Source organism: Cervus elaphus, chromosome 9 (assembly GCF_910594005.1).
Source record: "Cervus elaphus chromosome 9, mCerEla1.1, whole genome shotgun sequence".
NCBI lineage: Eukaryota > Metazoa > Chordata > Mammalia > Artiodactyla > Cervidae > Cervus > Cervus elaphus.
In genome coordinates, this window is record NC_057823.1 from 6,975,447 (window position 1) to 6,999,362 (window position 23,916).

General features: G+C 48.9%; 1 protein-coding gene across 1 annotated transcript in view; it reads right to left on the minus strand.

The window, feature by feature from the left end:
* The window catches only part of WNT3A (Wnt family member 3A), a 68,566-nt gene that overhangs the window by 39,409 nt on the left and 5,241 nt on the right, over positions 1-23,916 (minus strand). Inside the window, exon 2 of the mRNA XM_043913872.1 lies at positions 5,576-5,817. Coding sequence (XP_043769807.1) covers positions 5,576-5,817 — 242 coding nt within the window. The remainder of the gene's footprint in view (positions 1-5,575; positions 5,818-23,916) is intronic.

A 23,916-nucleotide genomic window follows, 5' to 3' on the forward strand; every position in this document is an offset into this window, starting at 1 on the left:
AATGAAATTAGAATACTCCCTAACATCATACACAAAAACAAACTCAAAACAGATTAAAGACCTAAATGTAAGTCCAGACACTATAAAACTCTTAGAGGAAAACATAGAAAAAACACTCTTTGACATAAATCATAGCAAGATCTTTCTTGCAAAGAAGTTCTTGCACCTTCTAGAATAATGAAAATGTAAAAAGAAAAATAAACAAATGGGACCTAATTAAACTTAAAAGTTTTTGCACAGGAAAGGAAACCATGAACAAAATGAAAAGACAGCCCTCAGAATGGGTAAAGGAAAAAAAGTGTTAGTCACTCAGTCATGTTAAACTCTTTGGGACCCCAAGGACTGTAGCCTGCCAAGCTCCTCTGTCCATGGGATTTTCCAGACAAGAACACTGGAGTAGGTTGCCATTTTCTTCTAGGGATCTTCCAACCCCAGGGGTCGAACCTGACTCTGCTGCATTGCAGTCATGTTTGACTCTGCAACACCATGGACTATACAGTCCATGGAACTCTCTATGCCAGAATACTGGAGTGGGTAGCCTTTCCCTTCTCCAGGGGATCTTCCCAACCCAGTGATTGAACCCAGGTCTCCTTCATTGCAGGTGGATTCTTTACCAGCTGAGACACAAGGGAGCCCAAGAATACTGGAGTGGGTAGCCTATCCCTTCTCCAGTGGATCTTCCTGACCCAGGAATCAAACTGGGGTCTCCTGCATTGCAGGCAGATTCTTTATCATCTGAGCCACCAGGGAAACTCCAGCAGAATGGGTAAAAATATTTGCAAATTAAGCAACAGACAAAGGATTAATATATACAAATAGAGCAAAAAGGGAAATTAATATATACAAATATTATCTATACACATATAATTAATATATACAAATAATATCTCCAAAATATACAAACAGCTCATGGAGCTCAACATCAAAAAATCAAAAAAGCCAACCAAAAAATGAGTGGAAGACCTAAATAGACATCTCTCCAAAGAAGACATATGGCCAAAAGACACATGAAAAGATGCTGAATATCACTAATTATTAGAGAAATACTAAATCAAAACTGCAAGGAGGTATCAATGCACACCAGTCAGAATTGTCATCATCAAAAAGTCCATAAGTAATAAATGCTGGAGAGAGTGTGGAGAAAAAAGAAGAATTGGTATAGCCACTATGGAGAACAGTGTGGAGTTTCCTTGAAAAATTAAACATAGAATTACCATATGACCCAGCAATCTCACTACTGGTTATATACCCTGAGAAAACCATAACTGGAAAAGACACACACACCCAAATGTTCACTGTAGCACTATTTACAATAGCCAGGTCATGGAAGCAACCTAGATGTCCACCAACAGATGAACGCATGGGAAGATGTGGTCATATTATACCAGGCCTATTACTCAGCCACAAAAAAGAAAGAATGTGAGTCAGCTGAATTGAGATGATGAACCCAGAGCCTGTTGTACAGAGTAAAGTAAGTCAAAAGAGAAAAACAAATACTGTATATAATGGGTATATATATATAATCTAGCATATATATATGTATATATATATATATATGTATATATGAGAAAAGTAGAAGGATGTGCACTCAGTTTCCAGAGAGAACACCAAAATTGCAACTAGCTGCTGAACAACCATCAACAGGAGGATGTTGAAACCCAGCAAAAAAAGATACCCCATGTCCAAGGACAAAGGAGAAGCCACAGTAAGATGGTAGGAAGGGTGCAATCATGTTTAAAATCAAACCTCATACCCGCCAAAGACTCTTGGAGGGCACAGACAAAACCTTGTGTGTACCAGAATGCAAGAGAAAGGAGCGACCCCACAAGAGACTCAGCCAGACTTGCCTGTGAGAGTTTGGGAGTCTCCAGCAGAGGCGTGGGTCAACAGTGGCTGGCCTCAGGATCGGGGCATTGGCAGCAGTAGTCCTGGTAGGTGCAGCATGCTGGCATAAGTCCTCTTGGAGGAGGTCGCCATGACCCCTACCATGGAGCCTAGAGCCTACCATAGAGCCTATAGTCAACCATAGAGACTACAGATTCTAGGACTGGGCTAGACTCAGGCCAAACCACAGAGAAGGAACACAGCCTCACCCATCAGCAGAAAATTGCATAAAGATTTACTGAGCATCACTTTACCCACCAGAGCAAGACCCAGTTTTTCCCACAAGTCCCTCCCATCAGGAAGCTTGCACAAGCATTTTGTCCTCATTGGTCAGAGGGCAGACAGAATGAAAACTGCAATCACAGAAAACTAACCAAAATGATCACATGGATCACAGCCTCCTTGGGTAACTCAATGAAACTATAAGTCAGGCCATGTTGGGCCACCCGAGACAGATAGGTCATGGTAGAGAGTTCTGATAAAAGGTGGTACACTGGAGAAGGGAATGGCAAACCACTTCAGCATTCTTGCCTTGAGAACCCCATGAATAGTATGAAAAGGCAAAAAGATAGGACACTGAAGAATGAGACCCCACCCCCACCCCCAGGTCAGTAGGAGTCCAGTGTGCTGCTGGAGGAGAGTGGAGAAATAGCTCCAGAAGGAATGAAGAGGCTGAGTGAAAGCAAAAATAAATGACACCCAGGTGTGGGTGTGTCTGGTGGTGAAAGTAAAGTCTGATGCTGTAAAGAACAACACTGCATAGGAACCTGGAATGTTAGGTCCATGAATCAAGGTAAATTGGAAGTGGTCAAACAGGAGATGGCAAGAGTGAACATCAACTTGTTAGGAATCGGTGAACTAAAATGGATGGGATGGTCAAATTTAATTCAGATGACCATTATATCTATTACTGTGGGCAAGAATTCCTTAGAAGAAATGCCAGGTGAACAGAATGAAGGCAAAACCACGTGATCATCTTAACTGATTCAGAAAGAGCATTTGATGTAATCTAGTACCCTTTTCATGATACAAACACTCAACAGATGAGGAATAGAAGACAATCTCCTTAACCTGATAAAGGGAAGTTATGAACAATTCACAACTAGCATCATATACTCAATGGTGAAAGACTAAAAGCTTTCCCTCTAAGATCAGGAAGAAGACAGGGGTACCCACTCTCATTGCTCATATTCAACATAGCACTGGAAGTGCTAGCCAGAGCAATTAGGCAAGGAAAAGAAAGAAAAGGCATCGAAATTGGAAAGCAAGAAGCAAAAACATTTCTATTCACAGATGACTTGATCTCATATATAGAAAATTCTAAAGAATCTACACAAACTCTCACAGCTAATGAAAAAAATTAATCAAATTTGCAGGATACAGGATCAAAACACAAAAATCAACTGTACTTCTATACATAGTCAGTGAACAATTTGAAAAGGAAGTGAATGAAGCGATTTCATTTATAATAGCATCAAAAGAATAAAATACTTAGGAATGCATTAACCAAAGATGCATAAGACTCGTTCATTGAAAACTATAAAACACTGCTAAAAATTTAAGGAAGACCTAAATACATGGAAAAATCCCATGTTCATGGATTAGAAAACAATAGTGTTAAAATGGTAATACTTCTCAAACTAATATACAGATTCAATGCAATCTCCATTAAAATTCAAACAATCTTTTTTTTTGCAGAAATGAAAAAACAACCCTAAAATTCATATGGAATTGTAAGGGAATCTCCAAAAGCCAAAACAATCAAAGCCGAAGCAATTGTAAAATAAAAATAAAGTTTGAGAACTTATACTTCCCAACTCTAAAGCATACTATAAAACTATAGAAATCAAAATAGTGTCATGTTGGAAGAATGGTAGACATATAGACCAATGGAATAGAATTGTAAGTCCAGCAATAAACCCAGACATCCATGGACAATTGATTTTTAACCAGGGTGCCAAGACTATTCAATAGGGGAAAGACTAGTCTTTTGAACAGATGGTGCTGAAATAATTGGTTTCCCACATGCAAAAGAATTAAGCTGGACCCTTACTTCTCACTATATACAAAAATTCACTAAAAATAGACCAAAGACCTAAATGTAAGAAGTAAAACTATGAAACTCTTAGGAGAAAACACAAGTGTAAAACTTCATAACTGTAGGTTAAGCAAAGTTTACTTTGATATGATATCTAAATAGGTAGATTGAATGTCATCAAAATTTAAAACTTCTGTACATCAAAGGACCCTGTCATAAAAGTGAAAAGACAATCTATAAAGGGAGAAGATATTTGAAAAGTATATTTCTGATAAGTGTCCAGTATTGGATATATAAAGAACTCTGACAACTCAACAATAGAAACACAAACAACCCAATTAAAAACTGGGCAAAGGACTTGCATAGACATTTCTCCAAAGAAGACATTCAGATGTTCAACGATCCCATGGAAAGATGCTCAACATCATTAGTCATCAGGGATGTGCAAATAAAAATTACAATGAGACATAACTTCAGATCCACTGGGAGGGCTAAAGGAAAAAAAAAAAAAGAGAGAAAGAATAACAAACACTGGCAAAAATGTGGAGAAACTGGAACCCTCTTGTGTTGCTGGTGGGAGAGCAAAATGGTGCAGTTGCTGTGGAAAAAGAGTTTGGTAATTCCTCGAAACACAGAATTACTATGCAATTCTCCTTCTAGGAATATACCCAGAAGAATCGAAAAACAGGTGTTCAGATACTTGAAACATCAGCATTATTCACAACAGCCAAAAAAAGGCTTGAAACAAACTAACTGTCCTCTAACAAATGAATGGATAAATAAAATGTGATCCATCCATACAATGGAATATAATTCAGCCATAAAAAGGAATAAAGTACCAAAACATAATACTGGTGGATGCATCTTGAAAACATTATGCTCAGTGAAAGAAGCCTCTCTCCTCACTTGCTGGAGGGCCCAGCCACTGCATTTAAGGGAACCCAGGTCATGTGCAGAAGCAGCAGGGGCCACCAGGCATGTAAGAGAGATGAAGACCAGCTCATCTCTCTCTCTCGTTAGGAGAGACCAGCCCTGCCTACTGCATCTCCCCACATCTGCAGATGTTGGGATTGACAACACATGATTATTATTGTTTGAGCTACTGTGTCTTGTGCAAATTTGCTCTTCACCAAGAGTTAACTAACACCCAACCTGCCAGATCTCTTCTTCCCTGGCTCCAGGACCACGGATAACTTTGGCTGTGTGCCTCTGTGATCCCCAACCCTCACCCTTTTTTGTGTTTTCTGTTTGTTTTGGTATTTTCTCTCTAAGACCTGCCTGAAGTCCTGGCTCCTTCAGGAAAACTGCAGTGGTTAATCCTGTCCCCGTGGAGTTGTGTTAACTGTTTTTTGGGAACGGGGAAGCAGGAGGAATCTCTGTGTGATCCTATACCCTTCCCACACTCCAGGAGCACCCTCCAGAGTGGGTGAGCATTGGAAAGGACCCACATGGGAGATCCCTATAGTAATGAGCATGGCCCCCTTACTGCAAGTGCCATTCCTATGCTTGAGTACAGTGAGAAACAGAGGCAGAAGAGAAACGAACTGGCTTGTGCCCACTCCCACTGAGGGGGAAGCTGGATTGAGCCCTGCCGCATCCACATCCCTGGGCTGCCACCTCTGCCTGGTTAGCCATGACGGGCACCACGAGTACCTTTGTCCAGCACGGGGCCAAAGATGGCCAGGCTGTTGTTGATGGTGGTGCAATTCCAGCGACGGCCACGGAACTGGTGTTGGCACTCCTGGATGCTGATTTTGATGCCCTCTGCCACGCTGGGCATGATCTCCACGTAGTTCCGGCAGAAACGCAGCTGCTTGGGTACTAAGCCTGGGATGCTGGCGCAGAGGATGGGCTGTGTCCCCAGGGAAGAGTACTGGGGTCCAACAGCCAGGGACCTGGGGGAGGAGGACAAGGAGGCCTGGTTAGTAGGGGAAGTGCCCTTCTGGCCCATGAACCGGGAGCAGGAGTCAGGCCTGTCCTAGGGTGAGCTTTCTTTGGAGAATGCACACAGGCCCTTTCCTTCCAGATACTTGAGCATTCCAGGGCAAGATGTGCTTCTACCACTGAGGAAGCCTGTCCCTATCCTGTACCTGAGACTTAGCACAAAACATCGTGATGTGCACATGGATTGACAGAAAAGAAATCAAGGAAGTGGTGGAGGCTTCCCTGCTTCTCTGCACAACTGCAGGGGGCCTGGCCCCAATGGGGTGGAGAGAGCAGCATGCTGAAACTGTTCAGGAACACAGAGAACAGAACTCAGGCATACAGGTGATGCTGAGTCAGTACAGGGGCTGCCCAGAGGAGGTGCTGCTGGGTCTGCGGCAGGAGGACAATCACTTCTAGAGCATGCTGTTGTTGTTCAGTAGCTAAGTCATGTCCAGCTCAGGTACTGCAGCATGCCAGCTCCCCTGTCCTTCACTATCTCCTGGAGTTGCTCAAGTTCACGTCCATTGAGTCAATGATGCTATCTAACCATCTTATCATCTGCCATCCTCTTCTCCTCCTACCCTCAACTTTTCCCAGCATCAGGGTCTTTTCCAGTGAGTCAGCTCTTCGCATCAGGTGGCCAAGCATTGGAACTTTAGCATCAGTCTTTCCAATGAATATTTATGGTTGATTTCCTTTAGGATCGACTGGTTTGATCTCCTTGCAGTCCAAGAGACTCTAAAGAGTCTTCACCAGCACCACAATTTGAAGGCATCAATTCTTCAGTGCTCAGTTTTTTTATGGTCCGACTCTCACATCTGTACATGACCACTGGAAAAACCATAGCTTTGACTATATGGACTGTTGTCAACAAGGTGACATTTTTGTTCTTTAATATGCTGTCTAGGTTTGTCATAGCTTTCCTTTCAAGGAGAAAGTGTCTTTCGATTTCATGGCTGCAGTCCCCATCCACAGTGATTTTGGAGCCCAAGAAAGGAAAATCTGTCACTGCTTCCACTTTCCCCCCTTCTGTATGCCATGAAGTAATGGGACCGGATGCCATGATCTTAGTTTTTTGAATGTTGAATTTCAAGCCAGTTTTTTCACTCTCATCTTCATCAAGAGGCTTTTTAGTTCTCTGCTTTCTGCTGTTAGAGTGGAGTTAGAGATAGGGCACCCTGGAGGAGGGCATGACAACCCACTTCAGTAATCTTGCTTGGAGAATCCCATGGACAGAGCAGCCTGGTGGGCTACAGTCCATGGGGTCACCAAGAGTCAGACATGACTGAAGCGACTTAGCATGCACGCACACACATAGAGATGGGGCACAGCAGTGGGTAAATAAATCATATAGGTGAAAACCACTGCTGAACTCATGCCCACCATTCCAGCAAGCTTTTGGCTATTTACTCAACAGATATCAAAGCATATGCACACAATAAGATGTGCTTAAGAATATTCACAGGGCTGTGATCATCAGAGAAAAACTTGGAAACCACTAAAGGATGCATCCACAGAAGCGTGGATGAACAGACAGTGTTTACTCTTGCAGTGGAATGCTACATGGAAATAGAGAGGAGTGGCCTGCTCGTGCAAAGGTCAGAGATCTCCCTGGCAGGGAGCTTAAGTGACACCTGATACAGTGTGGGTGACCACGATTCTGCTGATGGAGACCAAGGCCCAGCAACACTGTGGATAGGTACAGAAATCAGGATAGTTTCCTCATTCTCATGGGAGGTCTGGCCTGACCAAAAGGCAGTATGAGAAAATGTATCTCAGGCTGTGCTTTGCCAAATGGTTCCCACTCACCATATGTGCCTATTTAATTTAAGCAAAATGACAAAAAATGAGAGAAAAATTTGGTTTCTTAGTCACACTAGCTATACATGATCTGTGGTTACCATGTTGGATGGTTAGATATAAGAACATTTCGGTCACTGTGGAAAGTTCTACTGGACCGCTAGGGTGTAGGGTGAAGAAGTGCTCTGTGTTTGACAGGGCTGTTGGTTACACCTGTGTTTATCTGTCACAACTGATTGAAATGCGGTCATGTTATTATTTGTGATTGTTGTTCAGTCACTCAGTTGTGTCCGACTCTGCAACCCCATGGACTGCAGCATGTCAGGCTTCCCTGTCCTTCACCGTCTCCTGGAGTTTGCTCAAACTCATGTCCATTGAGTCAATGATGCCATCCAACCATCTCATCCTCTGTCGTCCCCTTCTCCTCCTGCCCCCAATCTTTCCCAGCATCAGAGTCTTCTCTAATGAGTCAGCTCTTTGCATCAGGTGGCCAAAGTATTGGAGCTTCAGCTTCAGCATCAGTCCTTCCAATGAATATTCAGGGTTGATTTCCCTTAGGATGGACAGGTTTGATTACCCCTTGATTTCAGAGGAAGAACCAGCAGGCCCTTTCCAGGGCAGAGGGAAAGAGCTTCCCCAATCCCACGGTGACACGTTGTTGTACCTGCCCAATCTGATGGATAACCCATGGTTCTGCCATCTGTGGGAGCATCTGTCTTTGTAGTGAGGTGATGGGCTCTTGTCAGCAGAGCTCTGCTTGGTTCCTGTGTCTCAATGCGTCCTTCACTCCTGGGTGGAAGCTCCATGTGAACGACCGTGTGGCCGCTGCTCTTTTTTGGGGCCATCTGTTGAAGCCTGTTTCCCATCAACCACGGATATCACAAAGGCTCTTCAGGGTGTCTCAGGGTCATGAAAATGTTTAGGATGGTAGGAGAAGACCAGTGCATGGGAGGCCCTGTGGACCTAGGGGGACCACTGGGTGTGGGGTGGCTCTGTGCTTTCTTACTTGGCCCCCAGAGATCTGCTCAGTCTCTTGGCACAGTGGTACAGGTGTTGCCCATGTTCACCTGGCCTTTAACCTCAGCACTCTCTCCTCCTCCTCTGAGAGCCCCATCTCCTCCTCCCACTGGGGTTTCTGGTGGGGTGTGTCCCAGCCCCAGACTGACCCCTCTGCCTGGCAAGATGGTCCCTGCTTATCTGGTAGGTTTCTCTGGTGGGATTCAGATGGAAATATCTGTTTCCCTTTCCTTTATTTGGTGGGTGACTTTGTAAACATTTCAGCTGGGCCCCCAGAGGTTCCTCTTGTTCAGCATCTCCTCTCTCCTGGAGGGTTAGGCGCCCCTAAGACCATGGGACAAAGGTTTCTGTGCTCCTTAGCAAGCCGCACACATGCACTATGATGCTTGCAGTAAATCCTACTCTGAGTCCAACCCAGATCCATCCATCAGTGGTGAGAATGAGAGGAAACGGGAATCACCGTCTCTCAGAGAAACAAACCTACCCTCTGGAAATACAAATCAGACCCCAACATCTTTCGCTCTTTGTCTCCAAAATCTCCAGAGGCCGCCTTGCCTCGAGGCACCCAGCCCTCGCCCTTCAGCACCTGGAGACGTCTCATTGGATGACCCAGAGAGAACACTTCCTCATTCTGCACAGTCCTGTGAGATCTGTCCACCTCCATCCTCTCACACTCTGCCAGCCCCCTGCTCCTGCCGCACCAGGCTCTGGGCACAGTTCCTGTCTCCACCCATCTCTCAGTCAATGTGGGACTTTGTCACAAGCATCTCTGTGGCCACAGTTCCGTTCAGTCGCTCAGTCATGTCTGACTCTTTGCGACCCCATGGACTGCAGCACGCCAGGCCTCCCTGTCCATCACCAGCTCCCGGAGGTTACTCAAACTCATGTCCATTGAGTCAGTGATGTCATCCAACCATCTCATCCTCTGTCATCCCCTTCTCCTCTCGCCATCAATCTTTTCCAGCATCAGGGTCTTTTCAAATGAGTCAGCTCTTCGAATCAGGTGGCCAAAGTATTGGAGTTTGAGCTTTAGCATCAGTCCTTCCAATGAATATTCAGGGCTGATTTCCTTTAGGATGGACTGTTTGGATCTCCTTGTAGTCCAAGGGACTCTCAAGAGTCTTCTCCAACATCACAGTTCAAAAGCATCAATTCTTTGGCCCTCAGCTTTCTTTACAGTCCAATTCTCACCTCCATACATGACTACTGGGAAAACCATAGCCTTGACTAGACAGACCTTTGTTGGCAAAGTAATGTCTCTGCTTTTTAATATGCTGTCTAGGTTGGTCATAGCTTTTCTTCCAAGGAGTAAGCATCTTTTAATTTCATGGCTGCAGTCACCATCTGCAGTGATTTTGGAGCCCAAAAAGATAAAGTCTGCCACTGTTTCCACTGTTTCTCTATTTTCCATGAAGTGATGGAACCAGATGCCATGATCTTAGTTTTCTGAATGTTGAACTTTAAGCCAACTTTTTCACTCTCCTCTTTCACTTTCATCAAGAGGCTCTTTAGTTCTTCTTTGCTTTCTGCCATAGGGTGGTGTCATCTGCATATCTGAGGTTATTGATATTTCTCCCGGCAATCTTGATTCCAGCTTGTGCTTCCTCCAGCCCAGCGTTTCTCATGATGTACTCTGCATATAAGTTAAATAAGCAGGGTGACAAATATACAGCCTTGACGTACTCCTTTCTCTATTTGGAACCAGTCTGTTGTTTCACGTCCAGTTCTAACTGTTGCTTCCTGACCTGCATACAGATTTCTTAAGAGGCAGGTCAAGTTGTCTGGTATTCCCATCTCTTTAAGAATTTTCCAGTTTGTGGTGATCCACACAGTCAAAGGCTTTGGCATAGTCAATAAAGCAGAAGCACATGTTTTTCTGGAACTCTCTTGCTTTCTCGGTGATCCAGCGGATGTTGGCAATTTGATGTCTGGTTCCTCTGCCTTTTCTAAAACCAGCTTGAACATCTGGAAGTTCACAGTTCACACACTGTTGAAGTCTGGCTTGAAGACTTTTGAGAATTACTTGACTAGCGTGTGAATGAGTACAACTGTGTGGTAGTTTGAGCATTCTTTGGCATTGCCTTTCTTTGGGATTGGAATGAAAACTGACCTTTTCCAGTCCTGTGGCCACTGCTGATTTTTCCAAATTTGCTGGCATATTGAGTGCAGCACTTTCACAGCATCATCTTTTAGGATTTCAAATAGCTCAACTGGAATTCCATCACCTCCACTAGCTTTGTTCGTAGCGATGCTTCCTAAGGCCCACTTGACATCACACTCTAGGATGTCTGGCTTTAGGTGAGTGATCATACCATCATGATTACTTGGGTTGTGAAGACCTTTTTTGTATAGTTCTTCTGTGCATTCTTGAAGAATATCCCATGTGGAGTAGGAGATACCCCACGCCCAAGGGCAAAGGAGAAGCCCCAGCAAGATGGTAGGAGGGGCGAATTCATGTTTAGAATCAAACCCCATTCCCACCAGAGACGCTCAGAGGGTTCAAACAAACCTTGTGTGCACCAGGACCCAGGGACCCCACAGGGGCTGAGACAGAACTCTGTGGCCACACAGAGTCCCTTTTATCTCCCACAATCCCCCTGCCCTCCTGTGTGAGGGTCACCCTCTACACCTCCCCACTGCAGCACTTATGTAGTTGTATATTCAGTTAGCTGGCTGAGGAGAGGGCAACTTCTTGAAGTCTTGAACACAGGGTTTCCCAAGTTTGGTATCATGTCATCCTGTGCCCATTCTGCCCACCATTTCTGGGCAACTTCTATCCTTGGCTTGCTCTTCCTTCCTGATCAAGTGCATCTCTCAAGAGTTAAAACCTATTTTCCCCGGGGAATTTCCATGACACCATGCATCCACATGCTCAAGTGGTTTTCCTTTCATGGGTGGCCATCTCTAGTGCCCCCATTTCTAGGGAAGACCTGAAGCCTCCAAACCAGACTCCTGGTCTCCTGGGTCCCTCCTACATCTGTGCCCTAATATCTGACACCCCTCCCTGGGTGCCGTCTCCATCCTATGCATCCTCATGCCTTGATGAGCCAAAACCCAGCCATGATCTCACAGTGGATATCACAGACATCCCCATAGCCCTGTCTGAGTCTGTATTCCTGGAGTGGCATTCCAACTGTGGGGCTGACTTGTTCCCTCACTTGTTCCTTCATTACCTGCAGAGCCTATTGAATCCTGGGTGCCTGGCCAGGCCTGACCCTCCCCAGCTTTCTCCCACCCCCATCCCAGAGTCTGGGACCCCAAGGTTTTCAGAAAGGGCAGCCCCCTTCTTTCACCCAGCTGTGAAGTCTCTCCTCTCTAGGAAGTATTCTGTGATCTGAGCCTCCCTGTCCTGCACAGACGGCTCTGAGTGGAGACTTCAGGGGCTGCCACTGTCTCTTTGGGGCCTCTGTGCTGACCGAGGTGTTTAGCTTCCTGATGGACCAGCATGGGCCGAATGCACAGATGGGAGGATGGGGGGAAGCTGGCACTTGGACTGAGACGTGGCATGCAGGCCAGGGTCAGCGGTCTCTGCTCTTGAGGGCACCCAGTGGGCAGGGTGAGGACTTCAGGGTGGAGATGATAGGCCAGCTCTGCCCACTCCAGGCTGAGTTCAGATGTCCAGGACGGGTTGGTGAGGGCCAGTGGGTGAGGTAGACTGTGTCTAACCCGCATGCCCTCTGCCACTCTCAGTCTGAGCTTTTGTGGATAACCTCCCACTTCCCTGGTGGCTTAGGTGGTAAAGAATCCACCTGCAATGAAGGAGACCTGGGTTTGATTCCTGGGTTGGGAAGATTCCCCCAGAGAAGAGAATGGCAACCCACTCCAGTATTCTTGCCTGGAGACCCATGGACAGAGGAGCCTGGCAAGCTAGAGTCCGTGGGATCGCAAAGTCAGACATGACTGAGCAACTAACAGTTCACTTCACTTCCCACTTATAAATCAGAGGGCGAAACTCCCCAGACCTCAGTTTCCTTCAGAACACTGTCACCTCCACCACCCACCCAAGTGACTTCAGCCAATTTCTGTGCCCTCCCACCCACTGAGCCATCCCTGTCTTGGCCCCGATGACCACTCTGCCTGTATTGGCATATGTGGCTGGCTCTGACTGCTCCTGGCTCAGGCTGGCCATCCATTTCCACCGTGTGATACCTCTCACAGTGACCCTGAATGTCCTCACCTCCCACCTTTGCCCAGCATCATTCTCCGACTCCACTCAGCACAAGCAGGGTGTAACTTGGAACTGGCGGCATAAGTTTCAGATGACAACCTCTGTAAAGAGTGGGGGGACTCATGGGGAGGGGGCCATGAGAACTGAACAGCCAGGTGGCCTTGTGAAGCCAGCAGGTGGAACACAGGGTGAGAGCTAGGTTGGGGAAGAATCAGGGCTCTGGCTCAGGGCCCTTCAGCAGCTGCTACTGTGCTTCCATAGCTTGGAGTCCACCTCTGCTAGCCTGGCTGGTCACTCACCAGGCTCCTTCTGCCTCAGGCAAAGACAGAGCTGCTGTGGCCAGTTCTGGAGGCCTCGATGGCGTGGCCAGGCCAGAGAGAGCGCTGTCGGGGCCAGGCTAGTGGTTTTCAATCTATGTTCCTTAGAGCACCCAGGACTCCCAGAGGTGCCTCAGAGGCCAGCAGGTCAGGTGGGGCTGGGACCAACTGTCCTGTTTGCCTGGGACTGAAGGGGCTTCCATTTTTTAAAAAAAGGACTTATGTTTGGTTGCGCTGGGTCTTCGTTGCTCTGAGCGGGCTTTCCCTCGTTGCAGCAAGTGGGGGCCACTGTCTAGTTGCAGTGCGTGGGTTTCTCATGGCAGTGCCTTCTGTCACTGCAGAGCATGGGCTCCAGGGTGAGCAGGCTTCCTGAGCTGCGGCTCGTGGGCTCTGGAGTGCTGGCTCAGTAGCTGCGGGGCAAAGGTCTACCTGCTCCGAGGCATGTGCGATCCTCCTGGACCAGGGATTGAACTGGTGTAGCCTGCATTGCAAAGTGGATTTTTAACCATTGGACCACCAGGGTTTTTAAAGCAGGAATGAGCTGTCACTCCAGGTGAGGCTGCCCTGATCAGCTCTGGCTCTTCCACACTGTGATTCAGGATGTTTTGCACCCATCTGTTCCACATTTTGACGCTCCACATGGGATGTGATTTGCAAACAAATGTCGAACTCTAGTTGATGATGAGCCAGCCAAAGTCTTCAGGGAAAGAGTGGATTGAGGTCACATAAAAACACGCAATGAATAGGTGGGTGAATAGAAGGGATGGTGAGGTATGGAATACACTGGGTCAAGCAGAATGTGCATTGTGGGTACATAGGTGTTCTTTGTTCAAGTCCTGCATCCTTTTGGATGTTTGAACACTTCCTGATGGAACATTAGCGTAGGGTTTGCCCTTCATGGCTCTGGTCTTGGAGCCTTTCTGAAGGGGGCTGGCTCCTGAGGTGTGTGGGGTTCTCTCCTTCTCTTCTGTTACTGGCAGCCGGGCTCAAACTGGAGAAGGGATGAAAATGGTCTGTCAGAAGGAAAATCCACTCAGTTGATTTCTGAGTGGATTTCTTTAACTGGCTGAATGTACTTGGAGACTCAGAACAAGTGGAAAAACAAAGGGCCACTTAATTCAGACAGGAAAAAAAAGTGGACTCCATCTCTCTCTGTCCTCACCAGTCCCAGGGTGCTTGTCCCCCTGCCAGATGCTAGATGCCGGGGCTCACTGTGGGTGGCGGCTGAGCTGCCCATCCCCAGAACCCCGCAGCCTGTTCCCACCTGGGCCCCTCCCCACCTCTCCTCACACTGCCAGGCCACAGCTCCTGGGAAAGCAGAGGGGCTTCCGAGTTCACGGCTTCTCCCCTGCCTTGTCCCAAGGTCGCGGTGCTGAGTTAGCACCTGCCCCTGCCTTCTCCTGGCCTCCTCCCAGTCAGGTCCCGTATTCCCACTTCCCAAGCAAGGCCAGAGTCCTGGCAGCCAGCTCCCAGCCCAGAGGGAGAACTCCCAGCCCAGAGCTCCCCTGTTCTGGCCTCCACCAATCCCAACTGGATCCCTCTTCCAACCATGCTAGACCTGATGGCCTCTTAAGTTCCTTGAATTATTTCCAGAAAGGTTCCTCTGTCCCAGAGCTGAGCAACCAAGAGGATCCTGGTGATGCAGACCCTGCCCATGTAGGGCAGAAAGTTGGGGGGGTCCTGTCAGACATGGGAGGAGTCTGTGTGTGGGAGAAAGGGGGCAGAGAAGGGTCACAGGGGCCCAGTTGATGTCACTGAATTTTGATTGAGCCTTCAAGGATAAATTGGTTCATAAACATTTATATTGAATATCCAAAGTGTGTTCACTAACCTTACTGTGGTAATCATTTTGCAATATATACATCATTATTACATGGACATACATCAAATAATTGCATTGTACACCTTAACCTTACACAATGTTATACGTCAACTGCTGCTGCTGCTAAGTAGCGTCAGTCGTGTCTGACTCTGTGTGACCCCATAGACAGCAGCCCACCAGGCTCCACCATCCCTGGGATTCTCCAGGCAAGAATACTGGAGTGGGCTGCCATTTCCTTCTCCAATGCATGAAAGTAAAAAGTGAAAGTGAAGTCGCTCAGTTGTGTCCGACTCTTTGCGACCCCATGGACTGCAGCCCACCAGGCTCCTCTGCCCATGGGATTTTCCAGGCAAGAGTACTGGAGTGGGGTGCCATTGCCTTCTATATCTCCATAAAGCTGGAAGAAAACTCCAAACTGGACATGTGCTATCTTCTCAACACTCCCAAGATTCAGATTTCTAATCTGAGGAGGAGGTAGGTACCCTCAGTCAATTAATACTTGGAAGATGAAGATTTGTAACTCCTTCTCCCATGGTCTTCCGGGAGGAGGTGGAAGGTACACTGACCTGGGGCTGGGGGCTGGACAGGTTGGTGGGGAGCAGCGTCCACCAGGACTCTGGGCCCCAGACCCCAGGAACAACCAGGTACTGTCCTGTTTAAGGGTCTCTCCAGGAACTAGAGACAGCTTAGTGGGAGAGGGATGCTGTAAACTGAAAAGTGCTGTAACTACAGAGCGCCACCACCTTGGTGTTCTGTGTTCCCCAAGTGCTCAGAGCACATAAAACGCAGTAACACCAACACAGCCTGGACTCCTGAGTCAGATCCGGGAACAGAGAAGCATGTCCATGGAGAGACTGCAGAAGTCAGCCTGTGTTGGGCTGTGTACTAGCAAGGTCTCCATCCTGATAGACAAACCGATTGTGTGAGATGTGAGCACTAGGGGAAGCAGGTTTGGCCTGTAGAAACTCTCTGCTCTATAGTCAAGTCATCATCCCAGACCCAAGGGAGGAGAAAGAAACAGTTACAACCAAACAAGCAGACTGACATCGGGTTACAACAACAGGGAACAAGCTTGTGATTCAGGACCATGAGTTTCTTTACTGAGCCTACATAGTGGGCTGAGGGCTCAATGACATTTTGTAATCTGCACCAACTGCTATCGTCTTCTGAGATGAAAGTATCTGCCTTCCCCTGGCGATAGCAGAAAACCACAAAGGCTATTGCAGTTTGTCATCTCCATTCATAACTGAAGGTGAGTTAAACTGCAGTTAGTGGTGGGTACAAATAAAGATGTCATTTTCTTGTCCCAGGGGACTGGCGCCCAGAGGGAGATGGCTCAGGAGCATTGGGAAGGGACATGTGGTTTGAGCTTTCTAGGTGGTGTTAGTGGTAAAGACCCTGTCTGCAAACTCAGAAGACATAAGAGACTTGGGTTCAATCCCTGGGTCAGGAAGATCCCCTGGAGGAGGGCATGGCAACCCACTCCAGTATCCTTGCCTGAAGAATCCCCTGGATAGAGGAGCCTGGTGGGCTATGGTCCATAGGGTCACAAAGAGTTGGACATGAATGAAGCCACTTAGCACACACACATGAGATCTGATGACAGAGAGCGGCTGTGCACGCCCTGAAGGAGGTGGTTGCTCTCCTGCTCTCCTGGCCACCAAGTCCAGGTTCTCACAAGGCCTCCAGAGTGCCCACCTTCCTGTCTGGGACTGTGAATACAGACAGATTACACTTGCTATATCTGCAGGACATGCAGTGGAAAGCAGACATATCAGGGCCACCAATCTGGGTTACTCTAACCACAAGTATGCTTTCAAAGCAGAGTCTTCACCTAGCAGCAGAAGTCAGAGACATCAACAGCGTCTGAAGCTGTTGCTGGCTCTGAGATGAAGGTGCTGCGTTCTGAGACCAGAAAGTAGCCTCGAGGAGCAGAGAACCACCGTGGCAGACAGCTGCAAGAACATGGAGACCGCAAGGACCAGAATTTGACAGCTGGGTGAAGTTGGGAGCACATTAGTTGCCAGATTGGCCAACACTTATTTTGGCCTCTGGACATCATAAGCAGGAAACCCAGGCAAACCACCAAGATCTCTGGTCTGCAGAGCTGTGAACTAGTGCACAGGTGCTGTTTGAAGCCATAACTCTGGTCGGTTGTTACTCAGCAAAGACTAAATATTCCCCATCTCTCTCCTCTGCATGCTGGCTCTCTTCTCTTGCCCTCAAAGCTGCTCAGGCCAGGAGGCGGCCCCTCCAGGTTCAAGCCACTGATGCCTTCAAGGGCTGGTCACCACAACTTTTAGACAGCTCTCCCCTTCCTCCGCCTCTGTCCCCAATAGCACCCCTCCTCAGGGACCCACTACCACTCTCTCGGAGGCTGGGTACTTCTTCTTTTCAAGTTCCTGGAATCTTTTCTTCCTGCATAAGCTGAGCTGCTTATCTGGCCCACCTGCCCCACCAGCATCACCTGTGTGGTCCTGCGCCTGGCCCTGCCTGCTATATGACTCTTTCCAAATGATGCAACCTGGTAGGTGGGACCCCAGGGAATCTCCTGGACCAAGAAGCTGGGGATAGAGCAAGATACCTGACCAACATCATTGCGTTAACTTGGCAGGATGGGGTTTTGGCATGTTGGCTTCCCCTTTCCAGTATGCTATTACGCTCTTAAAACATATTAAATACCAGTCATGCAAGATAACATTTATGAACAGCTATCTTGGTGAGCGTGGGCCACCACAACAAAGAGCATAGACTGGGTGGCTGAAACAACAAACATTCATTTCTCACAGTCCTGAGATGAGGGTGTGGACATGGTGGGGTTCTGGCGAAGGGTTTCTGGTTCACAGATGGCCAGCTTCTTGCTGTGCCCTCATATGGCAGACAGAGAACTCTAATGTCTTCTTCTTTTAAGGAAACTATTCCATCACGGGGACCTTCATGACCTCATCTAACCCCAGTTACCTCCCAGAGGTCCCACCTCCTAGTACCATCACACTGGGGGGTTTGGGGGATCAACGTATAAATCTGGGGGAACATGAACATGCAGTTTATGACAGAGAGTAAGGTAAACATCATATTCATGAACAAGCCCCACACAGAAACCACTGAACCCAAAGACAGAGGACACCGTGGGGCTCCTGCGTTTGATGTGACACTGTTTCTAGCACAGAACCATCATTGAGGGGCAATGTGTACAGTGGCTCCCATCTGCCCCCCGGCTGGTCCCCTCTGCCTGTTGCTGTGGCCTTTGCACCTGGGTTTCCCAGCCAACACACCAGACGGCTGGAGGGAGAGCTGGGCACGCTCAGGGTGGCCCTGGGCTGGCAGCACGTGCGCCACAGAACCTGTCAGAAGCGCCAGTTCCCCGGCGGTGCTGCCCCAGGCCTGCTGAGTCAGAACCTCGGGGCCAGTGCCCTGCTCTGACAGGTTTGAAAACCACTGATTCTGGGATCACTGAAGGTGAGCCTAACTTTGAGTCCTGGGACTTTGAGTCCAGGGAGCCTCTTGAAGCTTCAAGTCCAAACCCTTTGGTCTGGCAATCAAGGTTTCCTTTGATTTCTGCTTCTAAATCCCAAGGCTTCCAGCAACTTCTGGTGCTGCTCGCTGAGAACATGAGTTCCATTATAGTGGCAGGAGAGAGCACGCTCAGCCAGGCTCAGGAGTGGGGCCACTGTGTCCCCTCCCCCCAGAGCCCCATCTGTCTCCATGGGGCTGGCCACTTGCTTCTCTCCAGCCTAGTATCTCAGAGCCAGCAATAAGCGAGATCATCAGGAGCCAGACCCCAACTCTCATCTGGGGGTGGTGAGGATCCTAAAAAGAGCCAGGTGGTGACAGAAGAAGGAAGCAACAATGGTGAACATTACAGAAGTGTTGCGGTGGGAAGGACGATGTTGAGGCAGGGCACTGACCTCCCATTTCCAAACCCAGTTCAGTCCAGTTCAGCCGCTCAGTCGTGTCCAACTCTGCGACCCCGCAGACTGCAGCACACCAGGCCTCCCTGTCCATCACCAACTCCTGGATTTTAGTCAAACTCACGTCCATTGAGTTGGTGATGCCATCCAACCATCTCATCCTCTGTCATCTCTTCTCCTCCTGCCTTCAATCTTTCCCAGCATCAGTGTCTTTTCAAATGAGTCACCTCTTCACATCAGGTGGCCAAAGTATTGGAGTTTCAGCTTCAACATCAGTCCTTCCAAAGAACATTCAGGACTGATTTCCTTTAGGATAGACTGGTTGGATTTCCTTGCAGTCCAAGGGACTCTCAAGAGTCTTCTCCAACACCACAGTTCAAAAGCATCAATTCTTCAGTGCTCGACTTTCTTTATAGTCCTACTCTCACATCCCAGGACTACTGGAAAAACTTATAGCCTTGACTAGACAGACCTTTGTTGGCAAAGTAATGTCTCTGCTTTTTAATATCTGTCTAGGTTGGTCATAACTTTTCTTCCAAGAAGTGTCTTTTAATTTCATGGCTGCAGTCAACATCTGCAGTGATTTTGGAGCCCAGGAAAATAAAGTCAGCCACTGTTTCCACTGTTTCTGTATCTATTTGCCATGAAGTGCTGGGACCGGATGCCACGATCTTAGTTTTCTTAACGTTGAGCTTTAAGCCAACTTTTTCACTCTCCTCTTTCACTTTCATCAAGAGGCTCTTTAGTTCTTCTTCACTTTCTGCCATAAGGGTGGTGTCATCTGCATATCTGAGGTTATTGATATTTCTCCCGGCAATCCTGATTCCAGCTTGTGCTTCACCTAGCCCAGCATTTCTAATGATGTACTCTGCATATAAGTTAAATAAACAGGGTGACAATATACAGCCTTGACGTACTCCTTTTCCTATTTGGAACCAGTCTGTTGGTCCATGTCCAGTTCTCACTGTTGCTTCCTGACCTGCATACAGATTTCTCAAGAGGCAGGTCAGGTGGTCTGGTATTCCTATCTCTTTCAGAATTTTCCAAATCCCGAGGAGGCAAACTCAGGGTCTTGCTGAGAGAGGCTCTCTGAGGGGTCACAAGCATGGATGAGGTCTCATTAATCTCCCAGGAACCCACTCTGAGTTTTTACCTGGGTGTCTGGGGCTTCAGGTTAATTTTTCAGTCTCCCCCTCAGCCTCTCACATGCTTTTCGGGTATGCAAACTGAGGTCCAGATGGAGATGGTGGGGCCTGACTCAGGGCCACTCACAGGAGACGGCGTCAGGGGAGCCCTGAGTGTGGGAACCCCATAACCAGTCACTCCTCATTTACCCTCTGGCCCATAGGTCTAGGTCATTGTGAGGTCCTGACCTTGTCTCGCGATCTCTTCCTCCTCACGGCCATTGCCAGCGCAGGATGTTCTATCCAATGATGACTTCAGATCTCATCAGCCTTGCTCTGATGGACAAAAACTGTATCCTGTGGCCTCAGGGAAAGCCAGGCGGGAGGGGGTGTGCCGCCCTTCTCCTGGGAACCACCAGGGCGTGGGGGCCCTGCCCTCACTGCACCCATTTCCTTCACCCTGCACCTGGCCACCATGATTCACCCGATGAGGAATCTGTTCCATTTCCCTTCCTACTGCCAACCCTGAAGTGCCGCATGGCAACCCAGGAAGTGCCCGCATCCCCACTGCCAGCCACCCCCTGGCTGGGAGCTAGAATCTTAAATGCCCAGCTGGATGTCACATCTGCTGTCCCAAAGGCCCCTCAAAATCAGACTGTCCCAAACTGAATGCATCCTTTCCCCGCAGATATGGGGAGGATCCCTCTCTGAGCCCTGAGCTTCCACTCTAGGTTCTGGAGAGATTCTGCTGGCAGAACCATCCATACAGCAGAAGGGGGCAATGGTCAGGCAAGGAGATTACAGCACGCCCACACCACAAGCCTGTGTAGCTGCTAGTACCATCGCTGACAAGGTCCCACAAATGCAAAATGTTTAGTGGAAGATGGTAAGCCTTAAAAAACAGAACATAGTCTTCTCTGCACACTGTTATTATGATCATGGAAAATGTGTAAGCGAAATGAGAAGAACCTGAAGTGAGGAAATGCCCGTATTAAGTTGGTAAGATGAAGAGCTTGTTTGTTTTCCAGGGTTTTGTGAATGCTATGTTTGGTTAACTTTTAGTAATAATTTGTTTGGGCGTGAGGGCATCATTTTCAACCCAGAGCACACACTTGGGCAGTTTGCAAAGTGGCCCCTAGACTCCAGTTCCAGCCTATGGCTGGGGCCATGTGAGTCACGCCTGCCACCCAAAAGTACTAATGATTTTTCTCTCTCTGCCCCTGTTCGCTCCTGTTGAGGACTGCACAGTTGCACTGTTGAAAGGCCAGGCGCCTTGCCAGACGGTCTTACTCAAGATAGAGGAGAGGCGCTGGCTGTGACATGCAGGGGAAGGAGGACACTCAGGACCCAGTCTGGGCCAGCTGTGCTCCCCGGGGCTGATGGCCTTCACTCAAGCGGAGTTTGATGTAAATGTGCGGTGAAACCCGAGGACAGAAGCCACTTCTCACAGACAGAGGCTGGCGGCAAAGGCAGGACCCGGCGCAGACCCCCTCTGCCCCCTGTCCCTGCCTGGGTCCTTTGGGGGTGGACCCTCAATCAGAGTGCCTAAATGCTTGTGCACCGTTATCTGACAGATCAGAATGGAGTCACAGGCTCTTAGGTCTCTTGAGTTCTGGTCTGATTTCTTTTTGCAAGATCAGCAAACACAGGGTACCTGTGCACGGTGGGCATAGCTCTGCCCTTGCCTACGGCTGCCTGCTGAGGCTGGGACCTCACAGCAATTCCCAAAGAGAGAAGGGCTCTGCGGGGAAGAGGGCTCTGCCGGGTCTAGGGGAAAGGATGTGATCACCACCTCCTGGTATTCACTGAATTAACTGTTCTTGCCCTTCTCTCCTGGGCCTCAGTTTCTCCATCTGTCCAAGGAGGCGGTGGGCCACATTCTATCAGAGGCTCCTGGAGGGGAAGTGAGTCATAGGCACGGCGGATTCATCCGCACCTTGGGGGATGGGTGACCCACATTCTATCCATACATCATCCAGGGTCACCTCTCCAGGAAGTGCTCTGGGCTCTCAGCGCTCCTAGCTGCCTTCTCTGTACCCCGCTGAAGCTTGCCACTCCGCCTGCCCATCCTCCCACTTGTGGGCCACAAGGGGCCGCCCCCAGAGAGCATGGCCACACTTTCCCTTGTCCTTCGAGGGCACAGATCTCTGCTCATTCCTCATCTGGGGCCCCCTGTTGCCCACTCTGCCTATAGGGCCTCTGTGGAGGAGGACTGTGGTTGGTCCCATGGACTTTCCTCGTAACACATGAGGATTCCAGAGTGCCTGTCCCATTTTAAATTGCTGTCTTCTAAGGTCAGGGCCTCTCCACGGCTGGACCAGGTTCCTATCCTCAGCCTGGAGGCCTTGAGTATGGGCTGGTTGCCTTGTGGGTTGATGGCTACCCAGCTTGATGGGTAGGCTCTGTCCTTTCTGGATGGAGCTGTTGAGGAGGCTAGTAGGACTCAGACTCCCCCAAGGGTGCTCATCTGCCCCAGGTGTTCCAGATTTTGCCTTCTCTCCCTACCCACTATGACATCTCCAAGAAGGGCCCACATGCCTCCTTACTCTCTCTCTCTCTCTCTCGCCTGGAAGACCCCTCCCCAGCAGCTGGAGCACTTTTGGCAATGGGAGGGCCCATGAGGAGGGGCGTCCCAAGACCTGGATCCCTGGTGTCGGGGGCCACCTCTTCCCAGCTTCTGGGCTGCGTGGCCCTGCCTGCAGCCCTCCCAGCACCCTCTCCTGCCCCACCGGGCCGAGCCGGGATTACTGACACATACTTTGCGCAAGTCCCAGCAGGCGGGCAGAGGCTCCCGTGCCCGCGGCCATGCATTTGCCCGCTTCCCTGGGCGGCAGCGGCACGTTTCGTCGGGGAAGGAATGTGGAAGCACCAAAGTGTGAGACACCTCCAGGGTGTCACCTGGAGAGACTGGGAGGGAGACCGAGGCAGAGCTGGTCTGGTACATGGGGGGGACCCAGCCCTAGAGCCAGAGGTTCAGTCGAGGGGGCTGTAAAAACAGTCAGCTATGTTTTCATGTCCCCAAGCACAGGCTACCCAATACAGTTTCTGTTTTTCATAGGAAATATTCCACCCATTTATTCCTTCATTTACTTGTTCAACAAAGTCTTATCTAACAGCTACAAGGAGTGAAGGGCCAAGGTTGGGGGGAAGGATAACATATACCCTGTAGGATCTCACAGCCTGGTGATATAGGTGCCATTCTTAAGACAGTTCCACAAAGGTGGGCGGGGGACAGGTTTCACAGGGATCAGGCAGCCTGGCCGGAGTCAGGGCCTATTTGTCCACCTCTTCATGCTACCCTACAGCATCCAGCCCAGTCTGGTGAGGAGTGAGGAGTCATGGTCAGATCTGGGATCAGCTGAGCAAGGCTGGAGGAAGTGTGATGGGATGCAGGGGCACTAGGAGAGGAGGGCATGCTGTTGGGGTGTGGGGGGCAAAGGCATGCCAGGATGGGTTCATTGGTCACTGTGTAACTGTGAACTATCCCGCTGTGCCTAGGGGAGTTTAGGGAACTTACCAGGAGGACTATGAGTGCAGTGCTGAGCTGGGAGGGGGTGGGGGAGGAGTTGGGTCTTGTAAACCCTGGATTCTCAGCCGCTGTAGTATCTGTGGGATGTCCCCCCACCCCACCTCCCCACCAAGGCAGGCTATTCCTTCCTCAGCCTCTGCTTCTACCCTTCCATGGATGGGCAGCTCACTACCGCCACTCTCAGATCGAGGAAGCCTTTCCTATACTGAACCAAAATCTGCCTTCTGGCTACCTATAGCCTCTGCTCCCAGGATTTGCTAGAGCCACACAGAAGTCCAGTCCTCCTTGCCCAACAGCTTCTCACACACCAAACTGCAGTGGGGTGTTCCCCCAACACTTCTCAACCACAGGAGGCTCCAGTCCTTCAATTGCACTTGAAA